At 43.7% G+C, this 14,160-nt stretch overlaps 2 protein-coding genes across 4 annotated transcripts; both read left to right on the forward strand.

The window, feature by feature from the left end:
- The first annotated feature begins 822 nt into the window (after positions 1-822).
- LOC102706637 (THO complex subunit 1) lies at positions 823-8,181 on the forward strand. The gene is made up of 20 exons (XM_006649188.3): positions 823-1,107; positions 1,248-1,331; positions 1,419-1,493; positions 1,781-1,871; positions 1,999-2,144; positions 2,241-2,312; positions 2,672-2,744; positions 2,842-2,907; positions 3,052-3,098; positions 3,222-3,293; positions 3,372-3,500; positions 3,573-3,680; positions 4,236-4,352; positions 4,446-4,528; positions 5,424-5,490; positions 5,793-5,864; positions 5,984-6,034; positions 6,983-7,042; positions 7,138-7,287; positions 7,586-8,181. Exons 1-20 carry the CDS (start codon positions 961-963, stop codon positions 7,808-7,810), a joined length of 1,935 nt encoding a protein of 644 aa, XP_006649251.1. The 5' UTR covers positions 823-960; the 3' UTR covers positions 7,811-8,181.
- Positions 8,182-8,674: 493 nt separating this feature from the next.
- LOC102710007 (kinase-interacting family protein-like) lies at positions 8,675-13,368 on the forward strand. 3 transcript variants are annotated; one of them, XM_015834855.2, is made up of 4 exons: positions 8,675-8,774; positions 9,611-9,715; positions 10,392-10,700; positions 12,064-13,368. In XM_015834855.2, exons 3-4 carry the CDS (start codon positions 10,580-10,582, stop codon positions 13,050-13,052), a joined length of 1,110 nt encoding a protein of 369 aa, XP_015690341.2. In that variant the 5' UTR covers positions 8,675-8,774; positions 9,611-9,715; positions 10,392-10,579; the 3' UTR covers positions 13,053-13,368. The 3 variants fall into 3 exon arrangements, with proteins under 3 accessions (XP_015690341.2, XP_006650964.3, XP_040378030.1); XM_006650901.3 differs by lacking the exon at positions 9,611-9,715; XM_040522096.1 differs by lacking the exon at positions 8,675-8,774 and having other exon boundaries at positions 9,468-9,715.
- The last annotated feature ends 792 nt before the right edge of the window (positions 13,369-14,160 follow it).

Consider the following 14,160-nt stretch of genomic DNA (forward strand, 5'->3'; position numbering starts at 1 on the left):
GCGCCGGGAGGGAGGGAGCTCGTCGTGCCGGGGGAAGAGGGGAGCTCCCCGTACCGGGGGGAGGGGGGAGCTTGCCGCGCCGCGCCACCGGGGACGGAGCTCGTCGCGCCGTGCTGGGAGGAGGGGGAGCTCGCGGCCGCTGGGAGGAGGGGAGCTCGCCGCGGCCGCCGGGGGGGGGGAGGGGCGCTCGCCGGGCCGACGGGGGAGGGGGGGAGCTCACCGCGCCAGGAGGATGGGGGAGCTTGCCACGGCCGCGTCGGGGGAGGGGAGCTCTCAATTGTTTGGTTTCATCCCTTATACCAAACAGGAAATGGGTTCACTCTATCACATCTCATCCCTCCAACCAAACAAAAAAAGGGTCCAACTCATCCCACCTAGTCCACGAACCAAATACACCCTATCTATCACACAGCGCGCATCCTCTTCCCATCGTAGTCCTCTCCCTCCATCGACTAGTTTTTCGTGTAGTACCTTATGTTCTATTAGTATGTTTTTTTTAAAAAAATGATCTATTTTGAAAAAAAAAATCTATGTGCAATTTTTTTAAATATAATAAATACATATTTCAAGTTTGCAATATCTAGGCTGCGTTTGAAGATAAAATATAAAAGTATCTGATTTTTGTGATAATCCACGTTATAAGCGCTGTGTGGTTCGAGTGAGCTGCATCGTTGACATCCGATATAGATCAGGCCAGTGTTTGGCTAGGCCCAAAGTTTCGGGCCACGCTTGATAATGGGCTGCGATTTAGGCCCATCCAAACGCGGCCCATCAGATACCATCCCATCTCTCCCCGAGCCCCCTTGGACTTGGAAGCCTCAACCCGCATCCGCCGCCGGCTGGCCTTCGCCGCTGCACGTCGCCGGAGCGGAGTACTACGCCAGCTCGGAAGCGGGGAGGGAGGGGCTCGCATCACCCTCCCGAACCCTAGCTTGGCCAACCGTTCTGATCCGCCGCGCCATGGCGGACCTCACGCCGCCGCCGCCGTCCACCGCCGGGCTGCGCATCCTCCTCAGCAAGGATCGGCCGCCAGCCTCCTCCTCCTCCTCTGCGCCCGCTACCGCCGCGGCCGCCGTATCCAGCCACACCGACCGCGACCGCATCATTGTGAGTTCCTCCACCCTTCTCTATCTCGTACGGCGCCCGGGCTGTCGTCAGTGAGCGAGGATGCGCGGAGGGTTCCCATGAATTTGCGTGGAATCGTTTCTGTACGCCTCGTGAAATATGAAAATCGATCTTGTTCACAGGGGGTGTTCCGGGATGCGCTGTCTAGGACTGAATCCCCTGAAGCTTTCGCACTTCAGGCGGTTCAGGAAGCGATTAAACCTCAGGTACGCAATGCACCACAGTCTGGCATGCTTGTGTTCCCGGTGCTGTCTTGTGCAGTTTTAAAGTTTGTTGCTAATCTGATTTTGCAGAAGCAAACAGTGCTGGTTCTAGAGGAGAACCAATCTTTAGAAAATGCTCTACGAGCTTTGCTGCAGGAACTTGCAGTAAGCTTCTTTACCACCCATGTTCCCACTCCGACACTAGCCTTTGTTCTATATAACAAACTGTTACTGGTCGATGTTTTCTTTGGTCACTTGGTCACTGCCTCACTATTATAAATGAGCTGGATACAAGTTGTTCCTGCCCGTTTTATACATTTCACTAATACATATTCTGATTCATAACTGACTTGAAGTGTTTACTATCTTGTTGAAATTGTTCAGTCCTTGCTTGTCATGCAACCCTACAAATTAATTTCGGTTGCTGATTTGTTTTATATTTATATTCTTAGTCATCTGCAGTTCAATCTGGTAAAAGAATTATGCAATACGGGAATTCACTGGATAATGGAGAAAGTAATTGCCCAATAACACGGCTTCTTGGTTAGTTGGAACTTGGACCCCTTTCACCATTCCTTTTTTTTTTCAAATGGGCTCCTGAGCGCTATTTATTGATTTTATCCATTTTAGTTCTCTTTTCTCTTGGATGATCAAAATGTTTTCGTGTTAGATATCGTGCTTTACCTTTGCGAAAGAGGGCATGTTGAGGGAGGTATGGTATTCCAGCTGTTAGAAGATCTAACAGAAATGTCAACTATCAAAGACTGCAAAGATGTCTTTGGATATATTGAGAGCAAACAAGATGTCTTGGGGAAGGTAATTGAGAATCTGTTATTTGCACTGCATTGTTACGCGCAGATGGCGTATGCCTTTGTTTTGCTCAGGGGGATCATCTTGTTGAGTTGTTTGTAGCAAGAGCTTTTTGGGCGTGGCAAGCTAGTTATGCTAAGAACCTGCAACCAACTACTTCGAAGATTATCAAAGGTATTTCTTTTGCGTACTCTACTAGTGCTAGCTACTCTGTCGTGGTCCTAATATTTGTAGATTGAAATCATTCTTTTTTTCCCCTTGTTTTCCATGCTGAGCAGTTTTATCTAGTAATAAGCTGAAATGCTGAATACTGTGGTCGCTGCTGGTAACAGTAAGATCTTTGGTAATTACTTCTATACTGTAAAATACCGAACTATTAGGCATATCATAAAAATCCCCTTCTATGTGTAATGCCATAACTCTGTTGCTTCAGTGAGCATCTAGTAAGTGTGTTCTTTATATTTCTTGGAGTTTTGCCTGCCTAAATTTGTGTTTGTACTAGCATTGATATCCTTTATACTGAAATATCACAGGCAAATGATGTGGTATTCTGCGGCCGTATAATCATGTTTCTAGCACATTTCTTCCCGTTATCGGAACGTTCAGGTTTGAATATTACCTCTCCTATTTCCCTCCTTACAGACATCTGTTTAATGGTCAGGAGCAAATAACTACCATTTTCTTGTTTTTTCTATTTTATCAGCTCTCAATATTAAGGGAGTTTTTAACACATCAAATGAAACAAAGTATGAGAAAGACGCTACAGATGGTGAGTAGGATTGTCCTGATAAAAAAATATTATATTATGATTTTTTTCGTGCCTTATTGGTATCACTTTATTCAATTTGTTATATCTGCAATCAATTTTCTTCGTGAAGGATAGCAGTCCCTAATGTAAGCTGTTGTTTCTCAGGAATTTCTGTTGATTTCAACTTCTACAATACCCTGTGGAGTCTACAGGTGACTATTTTGTACCCTTTCATTCTTTGGGATTCAAAAACCATCACTGATCCCTGACATGCTTCTTAACTCTTAAACATTATGCTGTTTTGTTACTCATGTATCTTTGTATTTACGTTCTAGGAGCATTTTAGTAACCCTGCTTTGACTGCTGCAAATCTGACAAAATGGCAAAATTTTGCTTCCAATTTAACGGTACATCCCTGTTTCTTTCCCAATGCAAAATGTTAGTTCTTAACTTCTGGTTGATGTTCACTACTAATGAAACTGCAGGTTGTGCTAAGCACATTTGAAGCTCAGCCTCTCAGTGAGGACGATGGAAAACTTAACAATCTTGACCAAGAGGAAGATGCTGCTTTCAATATCAAGTACCTGACAAGTAGTAAATTGATGGGTTTGGAGGTAATAACTTTTTGATCATATGATATAAGCTCACTGTTGTCATGGACTCATATAGAAAATGCTTCTATACAGTTGAAGGACCCAAGTTTTCGACGCCACATCCTTGTCCAGTGCCTTATATTGTTCGACTTTCTAAAGGCACCTGGAAAGACTGACAAAGAAGGTCCAACTGGGAGCATGGTTAGTCCACCAAATGATTTGTCCGATTGTTTTCCATGGAAAGCTATTTAACTTAGATTTGACCATCTGAGATTGTGCTCTTACCAAATTTTTAGTATCCACTTATTACTACATGATCGCTCTTGAATTTGTGATAGTCACAACAGCTAATGTGGCGAACTTGACATTAGTTCTCCTGAAGTCACAGTCCATTTTTTAATATTTTCCTGTACTTATGGTGTATGTGAGATTGTAGGTATGCCCATATTGAACCGATTGCTATCACCTCTCTGCATACCTGTCACAGTGACTGGGTCTCTAAGTATTAGCAAACACTGATCGCACAAATTGTTCAAACAGTATGGAGTTGCTAAGCAGTGCTAGTATCTTTCCGTATAAGTGTGCCAACTAATACTGACTGCCTAAGCAGTGGTAGTATCAGTCAGTAACTGTGCCAATTAATACTAACTGCCTGACTGATACAACTGGGCTATAGTGGCTAGTACAGACAATCGGGAATTAAGAATCCCAATACCACTATGCACTCTGTATTGACTATATTCTCTCTACAATCAGAAAGAGGAAATTGATTCCTGTGAAGAGCGTGTTAAGAAGCTTCTGGAGATAATTCCACCAAAAGGAAAGGAATTCCTACAAAGCATTGAGCACATTCTTGAGCGGGAGAAAAATTGGGTATCCTTTTAGCTGCATGCAAGCAATTTTTTTAATCTTAATTGTAATAATTCTCACAACTAGTGATTCTGTTCCTGCTGCCTCAACTTGAAGGTTTGGTGGAAACGAGATGGATGCCTTGCATTTGAAAAACAACCTTTTGAAAAGAAATCAGGCCAAGCTGGAGTCAAAAAACGGTATGCTATTTTCTTTCTTCTGGCATTGAATTTGCCATTAGTCTATTATTGGATCTAGTGTCGATCTGTCATAATGAGTAACTGTTACATTTGATCTCTGCAATAATCAACTATGCTATTATTATACACCCTCATCTTTTCGCTTATGCTTATAAGTCAAAATTTGAATTTTCAACCTTAAATTTAGAATTGATTTTGAGATTTTTCCACCGCAGTTCATTTTCCAGCCCTGGCTTTTAGATTACTAAGGCCACGTATATAAAAGTTTTATTCACAAATTATTTTTTGTTTGCATACTGTTTATAATTTGCCGTTTTGTTTTTTCCACTAAAAATCCAAAAGATGGCATCCTTATATGTCCGGAAAAGCCTACTGTTTATAATTTTCATGTTACTGGTAGCACCATCTCTTTGTCACTGGGAGCATTAACTTCAAATACCTTTGTCTGATTTACCATATGGTAGATAGGCTAGTTATGTTGTAATTTTGTACTATCAGTTTCTTATATATGTTTGTGATAAGCAAGAAACATGAGTTTCTCCTATTTCAGATCAGCATTTCTATATATGAGCAGTTTCAGATGTGCTGTATGAAGTTCACAATTTGTATTCATTTGTGCTAATAGCCTAATATGTGTAGTTTGATATTTTCCATGGGTGAAGAATGTAAGCATGGTCTTTGATATCGATTGCCTCATTGAGTTATTGTTTGTGGTCTGTGTTTATTTAGAGAAAAGGTAGGAAAAGGCAAATTGATTGGAAATATAGCATGTATCTTTGACTTAATAGGAGAATATTCTACTTCACATTCTCATATGAATTTGTAATATGAATTAATACAAGAAAGTCCATGCCCAATTGCAACCTAATTCCTTGATGTTTTGCTTTCCTTTTAGGAAGCCAAGGTGGAGATTGGGAAACAAAGAACTTGCCCAACTGTGGAAATGGGCAGAACAAAACCCTGTATGTTCTAACAAGCATCCCATTACTGTTCTGTTTGTTATGAATATACTTTCATATATCCAGTTTAAAGGTTCCATCCGTCGAGTTCCATATATGTGCCCTTCTTGGTCATTTTCTATCCTTTTGTCATGCAAAACAACACCATTTGAAGGCATACAGCATCTATTAATCGAAATTCTCCTGTGCCGTTCTCATCACTTTCTTATCATTTTGTAATACAACTTCTCCAACATTTAAAGGCATTCATTTTTTTCTAGCATTTATCTTTTGCATCTGACTTCTAATTTATATGTGAGCTGCAGAATGCTCTGACTGATTCTGAACGCATTTGCATGCCATCAGTAACAGAGTATTGGAAACCGCTTGCAGAAGATGTAAGTGCTTCAATTTGTGTAGTGTCATTTTGCACCTTTTATATTTGTCCTTTTGGTTTGAGTCAAACAATTTATGAATGCAATCTTCTAATGTCAATGTGGTTATGTGTAACTTACAGATGGATCCATCTGCTGGAATTGAGGATGAATATCACCACAAGAATAATCGTGTGAGTAGAGAACCTTGCAACACTATTTTCTGTCGAGCTGATTATACTAAATTTTGATCTTCACCCCCATCTTTTGGCTATTGCTTATGCTTATAAGCTAAATTTTGAACCTTAAATTGGGAGTTGATTTCGAGGTTTTTTCATTGTAGTTGACTTTTATATCGCTATGAACACGTATATAAAAGTTTTATTCACAAATTATTTTCCGTTAAATATGCCGTTTGTCCTTTTCTTTTAAAAACCCAAAAGATGACCCCCCCCCCTCCCCTTGACGACTGTCCTAGAACAAGATATTGCATACGCTATTCATGTTTAGAATTTGATTTGGCTTGGAAGATAAATCTAAATTCAAATTATTATTCTAAGAAAATACTGCCAAGAAGTCCTGGATCTATTACCATATGAAGAAGTGTCATCCAAGAATGTCTCCAGGTCCTAATTTTTCACTAGGAATGGTATTTGCTAGTCTATTGGTTGCTCATATTTGACGTGTACTTTGATCCATGTGGGAATTAAACTGAGGATAAGTGCGCCTCCATGCTTACATGGTTCAAAGAAAATGTCTATTGTGTAAATAAATCGTTGGCACTTCTCGCTTTCTTAAAACCAAGCCCATGATTGGTTTGACACAATGATACTGTAGACTGTTATGATGTGTATTGTGTAGCAAAAGAGAATCCGATACAGTTCTGGGCTAGTGGTGGGTCACAGGATGGCATGTCCCACACAATGATACAGATGAGTTGAATCACATTAGAAAGAAACAAAAGATCCTGAGCATCTGTCAGGGGCCTCGGTGATGATGAAAACATGGACCTTGTTTCATACTACTTCCATGGACACTCAGTTCTAGAATTTTGTTTTCCTATATGATCTGATAAAGAAAACAGCATGTCATTTTTATCTCTTCCATATGATTTTGTCTCATGACCAACATTTATTTGACAGGTGTATTGCTGGAAAGGGTTACGTTTTTCAGCCAGGCAAGATTTGGAAGGGTTTTCTCGGGTATGCCTCAACATTGTCCTTTGCAGTATAGTATGACGGATTGCCAGCTTATATCAGTGAGTACCTCTAATAACCACTATTCCATCGCATTGCAGTTTTGTGACTATGGTATTGAAGGAGTTGTACCTCAAGAACTCTTGCCACCTGAAGTCCGTTCCAAGTTTTATTCAAAGCCCAGTGATAAGGCTAAACGACCTAAGAGGGAAGACGCAAAAGGCACTTCAGCTCAACCCAAGGAACAACAGGTAATTGACGCATCTTCTTGATCAAACTCGGACGAGCAGGAACAGCAATCACTTTCATTTTTTGCTTCTGCTTATCCTTACAAGCTAAAATTTAATTTTTTAGCCTTAAATTTGGAGTTGATTTTAGGGTTTTTCACCGAAGTTTATTTTCCAATCTCAGTTTTTAGATCACTAAGAATACATGTATAAATATTTTATTCACGTTATTTTTCATTTGCAAATATGTCTTAGAAAAACCAAACAATCATCCCATTGCAATGCGCCGCTGATATCTTTTGCTGTGGATTCTTACGTTCAGGTTGCTTCGGCCACACCGGAGACCGATGGTGGCGGCAGTGGGGCTGAACCAGAAGAAGGTGCTGTGCCAATGGATTCTGATAACGCCGCGATCGACGAAGGCCGGAAGCAGAGCCCAGAGGAGGTCTCTGGACCTGAAAGCGGGCAGTGCGAGGCTGAAGCCGATGGCGAAGACAACATGAAAAACGAGGCTAGCAAAGACGGTCCATCCAAGGAGACGGCATAGAATTTCTGCCGGAAGATTTTATAGTCTCCTGTTGCCAACATTTCGATTGAGATCAGCCATTTTTTAGAGATTTTTTTTATTACTGGCATGTTTCAAAGAAGTTGATGAATCTAGTCCACTATACACTAAAATTTCTCGAATCTGTAGCTGACGCCATGCCTTAGCCAGTTTGCCTGACTTGTACAGCTACATGATGTGTATATAGACCAGCTTGTTTCGTATCCGTAGCTGTACACTGTAGTACATTTTTGAAGCGCTATCTTGCTTCCTAGTCCCTCGTCCCTTCCCGTGTGTGTTTACTGCTCATTGTAGCATAGTAGTTACGTAGCTGTACTTCCAAGCTCATTTTAATCCAAGCTCCATATCATTATTGGTGAAATTAAACTCCTCTGTCTATCTCCCTCCTTTTTACCACCAGTTTTCAGGAGCGTTGGCCGGTGGCCGCTCATCGTCTGATAAATTCAAAACGCCCGTCCTGAAAGTTAAGCTAAATCGTCAGATGTGTATCTGTTTCGAACTCTTCAATCCAAATTTCAGATCCCGGCGACCGACTTCGAATGCCTCCATAGAAAAACCTGTTTGAATTTCATTTCTCTTATTAAGTTGCAATAAATAAATTATCGATTCCGGAGTAGTAGTAGTAAGTTTGGTTGGTTGGTTGGGTTTCTCCCTGGCCTACCTCAGCAAGCACGAGTCACAATCCACATCCACACCGTTCGCTCCATCCGTACAGAAACATCTGGACGGCCGAGATGAAGGGTGATAGCCTCACGAGCGCAGCAGTGTCCAGTGTTCTCTTGGCTTCGCTTGCATATATATGTCCAGTGGTACAACGCGAGGAAGAAGACGACCTGACCACATACACACCACTCTACAGCTCCCAGGCTCTGAGCTGCTTCCTCCAACAACAATGGCGTTCTCCACTTCCCGCTAGGCATCTGCATCCGATCGACTGGACAGGCCTGTAAGCTCATCTCTCTCTCTCTCTCTCTCTCTCTCTCTCCGTAGAGTGATCTCTCGTCATATGTTCCCATTTCTGAATAATCGAATCTTTTTTTCAAGTAGCTTGTTGGGTTTGCTATCGCAGAGTCGTAGTTCATACCTACTATTATCGATCGCAACATCTGTTCTTTTTTGGCTTCTACCATTGCTGGTTTTCAGTTATTACTTTCAACCCCCGTGTCAAGCTGCAAACCTTGTAACTAAACGCCCGCCCAACTGCGCATCATTCTGAAGAACTGATTATGTACTGCTTTCTTTGATATTTTCGTCGGTTGTTTGTTCTTCTTTTTTTTTTAGTTTTTGCTTCCAAAAGTATCTAGGTTGATAGTACAAACCATGATGTTTCGTCATCAGAAAAAAGAGTGACGATTTCAAACCCTTCATCCCCATCTCCTGAGTGATAAAAGTAGCAGAGAAGAGATGCACTAGAAGACAGCGAGTAATTCCATTGCTGGGGGCACCAGTACTGCTGCTGCCCCATGGCCATGTTGTCCTCTCATGTGCAATGAAAATGACACTTGCTATCCCTCCCTCCTCCAACCGTGTTACTGTATCACCAAAACCACCTTTTCTTTTCTTGGTTTCTCGGGGTAAAACTCTTTTTTTTTTCTTGAACTCAAAAGCAAATCCGAAAGAATGAAACGTAGTACTGCTAATCCACTGTTGGTTGAGTACTGACAGTGAGGTAGCCGGGTTAACCATTTGAAAATCCTTGTACTAGTACTTTATTAAGGACATTTTTTAATGATTAAGGACATTTTTTTAATGAGTTGTATTTTGCACACTGACTCTAACAAGCCTCGATCGCTGTAAAATCAAGAACCATGGGAGCATAGGAGCAGCAGCAACAGTACAGTATGGTCGTGCAGCTTGCGTTGAGATTCGGGACGGGCGACGCAACAGGTCAAATTCTCCGTGTCCTGTCATGTCCCGCCTCCAACAGCGACAACTCCTCGCCCTCGCCGCGCCTTTCGTGACGACTGCTCTGCATCTCTTCTTTTTTTTACTACTGCTACTGCCTTCACCACCCACCACGACACGCAATACAGCATTCTCCGAGATTTTTACAGTGCATTACTTGTAGCTGTAGTTTTTCTTCCTTTTTTTAGGCCTGTTTAGTTCATAAATTTTTTTCTAAAAATATCACATTGAATTTTTGACATCTAAATATATCATTAAATATAGATGAATAAAAAACTAATTGCACAGTTATAAAAGAAATCTTGAGACGAATCTTTTGAGTCTAATTAGTCCATGATTAGCTATAAGTATTACAGTAATTAACATGTGCTAATGATGGATTAATTAGGCTCAAAAGATTTGTCTCGCAGTTTCCAGCCTAGTTAAAAAATTTGTTTTTTCATTCGTGTTCGAAAATCCCTTTTATACTGGATCAAACATACGTCGTACTTCCAAAAAAATTTCTCAATCAAAACACGCAAGCCTACTACTCTACGTTGTACACAAGCAGTACAGTAGTAGGAAAGAGACGAAGCTGTGCAGTGTAACGTTGTCTGGTAGGAGTACCGAATACTGATCATGTTACTGTTCACCCCTGTCGTGGGTTGCCTTGTGTCAGGTTGCCTGCATCTGCAAGAACAAGGCTGTGCCAAACCAATCCTGCAGGCATGCCGAGCTGCTGCTGCTGCTACTAGCTGTAGCCCGTAGCTAGCGAGCCAGGCGATCCAAGCAGCGACAAGGCAAGAGAAGAACGCATCGCATCAGGATTCAGGACTCGTTGGTTTGGGTTTTGGAGTTGGAGAGGAGATGCAGAGCATCATCTCTCGTGGCGTCGCCATGGACATGGAGACGGAGCAGCAGCAGCAGCAAGAGCAGCTGCCGTGCCGCCTGCCCACGTGCCCACCTTGGCTCCAGGCGGCCATTGCAGGTTCGATCTCGATCTCTTCGGTTTCAATTTTCCCTTTCTTTACTTGCTCACTCTCACTTGCTTAATTTACTCATCCTATTAATGTTTTGTCCCTCTCTACTTCATCACTCACTTATCCATGCGAAATTACTGCTGCTAGCAGTAAAATTGAACTTGGGGAATTAAATGAAATCCTCTGTTGCAGTGCCAGTGGGGATTTTACTCTGGCACAGCACAGAACAGTGGAGAGATCTCGCGGTTAAATTCTACTTCTATGCCTTCAGCCTTCTGTTCTTCACTCATCCATCCACCCTGTGATGACATCTCTGAGCTGATACAGCGAGCAGACATTGATAGATCACGGGTGTCCTGTGATACGCATTCATGTCGACCATGATTCTCCATTTACCCTCACTGCACAGTGGTAGATTACTTTGGCTGTGTTCTTCATTCTCTTTTTTTTTTCTCGACTTCTACGTGACCAATTTCTTTCTCTCTTATATCTAAAGTTGATTTTTTTAAATTTTCAGTTGTTAATTTTATCATTTATGTTATTAAGCAGCTGTCATAAAGTTCAGAAAATCAGTCTTATATTTCCTCCAGCTAAAATAGAATTGGCTTTGCATGCTTCATGCTTCAGCCGTGCTGCTCGTGCTGTCCCAAGAAACCAGTGTCACTGGCTCAATGCTCTGCTCTGATGTCTGATCTGCCATGGATCAAACATGAGCATCTCATGATCGTAGGCTACAGTTATTCTCGCCATGCCCACTGATCACTCTCGTCCCGTGGGTGAGACCGTGAGAGAGAGAAGAGAGAAGAGAGTACTGTCACTGTGTGACAGCGTGAATGATGCAATGTGGCTGATTCATGACGTGTGTTTCGTGCTTCTCGTTTGTGTTTGTCTTGGGGAATCTCTGCACTTCGTAAAGTAGTTTGTTTCTTCTACCCTGGGCTCTCGTCTGCTAGAGTGCTTCGAAATTTGAAATTTGAACGGAATTCTCAAATGCATGACAAATGTTTGGCAGCAATCATTCCAAAGTCAGCCCATTTCACCAGCTGCACCAAAAGACAAGAACAATGGACAAAGCTTGTGTAGCTAGGCTTGGCATCTCCATGACAACATCATTCCACCCAGACTCCCCTTTTTTTACCGCCATTTCATTTTACTTCAGTACATGCTTAGGACGTGGCTGCACTTCGTAAAGTACCAAAAAATTTATCTGAACTTTCGTATGATTTGGTTTGAGTTTGAACAAACCTGATTAGGAGTTACTACAAAACAAGATTAGGTGAAATAACGAAACAAAATTATATTGCAATTTGTATTTTCGTGACTGAATTTGTATTTCTTGACGAGCAACTTGTGATGGTTTCGGTTTTGCAGACATTGAGCAGCGCGTGCGCGCGCTGGCGGTGAGCTTGCCGGACGACGCGGCGGCGACGGCGACGGACCACTCCTTCGCGGAGCGCGCCGAGAACTACTACCACAAGCGGCCGCAGCTGCTGGCGCTGCTCACCGACCTCCACCACCGCTACCTCTACCTCGCCGACCGCTACTCCCAGTCTCTCCTCGCCAACAAGCCGCAGCTTTTCCACGCCGCCGCCGCGTCCGGCTCCGACTGCGGCTCCTCCGACGTCGACGACCGCTCCTCCGACGCTGACAGCTCCCTCTCGTACCAGCCTCCCCCCGCCGTCATCCATGGGACCGTTGCTGCTGCTCCTGCCAGCAGTTGTAGCAGCAGCATTCATGCTGTCGACGCTGAGCTGGTCGTGGCGGAGCTGGTGCTTGCGTGGGTTGGTCGTGACATTCTGGCCGACGAGGCGGAGCGGCGGAAGGCGGAGTCGGCGAGGAAGATCGAGCTGCAGGGGAGCCTCCTGGAGGTGCTGGAGTCGGAGAGGCTGGTGCTGCTCGGCGAGAACGCGCGTCTCGGGTTCCGCGCGTCGGCGGCCGAGGAGGAAGCGGCGGCCGCGGCGGCGGAGCTGGGGTACATGCGGCGGCGCGCGGCGGAGATGGCGCGGCTGGTGGTGAAGCTCCGGGAGGACCACCGCGTGTGCATGCTGGGGCGCAAGATCGAGGCGCTGCAGTCGCAGGTGTACGGGCTGGAGCTGCGGAACCGGGAGTGCTACGAGGCCATGGCGGCGTGGGAGGCGGAGCGGAAGCTGGGCATGGCGGAGATCGAGCGGCTGCGCGCGGAGAACAAGCGCCTGGCCGCGGAGGCTTCGACGGCGGCGGCGGCGGCGAGGCGGAAGCGGAAGGGCGGAGGCGGGTGGATGTGGTGGGCGCGGGTGCGGATGGCGGCGGAGTGGACGCCGTGCTCGCCGGCGGTGAGGAAGGACGGCAAGTACAACGCCGGCGGCTGCTTCTGCCTCTAATCTGTTTGCTTCGTTTTGGCGCGGCGGTACGTGTTTTTTTGGGTCGGCATGTGTGTTCATTTTGCCCCTCGGATTGTGGTGAAATTGCGTTCAAGTATCAACAAGGGGATTGTGGTGAAAACTGCACTAGAGACAGGTTTAGTATGAGACTAATTAGCGAGAAGTGGGTAGTTTTATCTGGCTTGTAAAATGGATCAGCTGCATGTTGGTGGTAAAACTAGTCTACTGAGACTCGAGTATATAAATATTACTGGATGTTCTAAGTTGGTAGACCTGGTGTGTAATGTAACTGTGTGCGTGCTATACACCCTCCGGTCACGAAAACATTTCTCATTTAGAATGGGATTTAGTCAAATTTTTAAAATTTTGATAAACAACCTAGTTTAAATAGAAGATAAATGATATATATAGATTTTTTTATTGAAAAGTACTATCATCATAGTATCATAAATATATTAAGTTTTATAAATTTAATTTGACACTATTGTTTATGGAATTTTATTAGGTTTCATCACCCTACACAAAGGCATAATTATCAGCTGCGTCAGACGGCTATCTTTTGAATTGAAATGAAGTGCGTAGCTAAGAAATGATTGTTACAGTATGCAGGGGCGTACCGTAGACGATGAAGAATTAGAGGTTATTATTTCCACCACCCTGTCCTTGTTCCATTCCACATCTTGTGTATGCGACGAAATCGTTTTATCTTCCGTGCTCGCGGATAAAATGTGGGGTTGGAATTACGACCTCTTTACCCAAAGCAAGAGAAGCAGATTAATAATGGGAGTGCTATGTTTTTTTCCACCAACCTGCAATCCGATGGTGATTCCTCTGTCCCTTTCCAGACCTCCAGGTCCATATGTACGAGGAATGGGGCATTTAATTATTTATCACTTGCTACAGTAACATATTTAACAATTTATTACCCACTCTGTGTCATATTAAATATCACCTCTGAGAGTAGCAAATACTACACTTTACTCCATAATCGAAATGGAAAACCCAGTATCAAATCCCGTTCAGGCCCAACAACGGAAATGGGCCGCACGTGAGTTACAGCACCGTACGTAAGCCGGCAGTCCCGTTCTTGGGCCTCATGTAACCGTTT

This window comes from Oryza brachyantha, chromosome 3, assembly GCF_000231095.2.
Source record: "Oryza brachyantha chromosome 3, ObraRS2, whole genome shotgun sequence".
NCBI classification, from domain to species: Eukaryota; Viridiplantae; Streptophyta; class Magnoliopsida; order Poales; family Poaceae; genus Oryza; species Oryza brachyantha.

Coding starts and splice junctions, on each gene's coding strand:
- LOC102710007 (XM_015834855.2), top strand. CDS start 10,580: ATGCAGAGCATCATCTCTCGTGGCGTCGCCATGGACATGGAGACGGAG. Junction 10,701..12,063: donor GCTCCAGGCGGCCATTGCAG/GTTCGATCTCGA, acceptor TCGGTTTTGCAG/ACATTGAGCAGCGCGTGCGC.
- LOC102706637 (XM_006649188.3), top strand. CDS start 961: ATGGCGGACCTCACGCCGCCGCCGCCGTCCACCGCCGGGCTGCGCATC. Junction 3,501..3,572: donor GTAAATTGATGGGTTTGGAG/GTAATAACTTTT, acceptor GCTTCTATACAG/TTGAAGGACCCAAGTTTTCG. Junction 5,865..5,983: donor GGAAACCGCTTGCAGAAGAT/GTAAGTGCTTCA, acceptor TGTAACTTACAG/ATGGATCCATCTGCTGGAAT.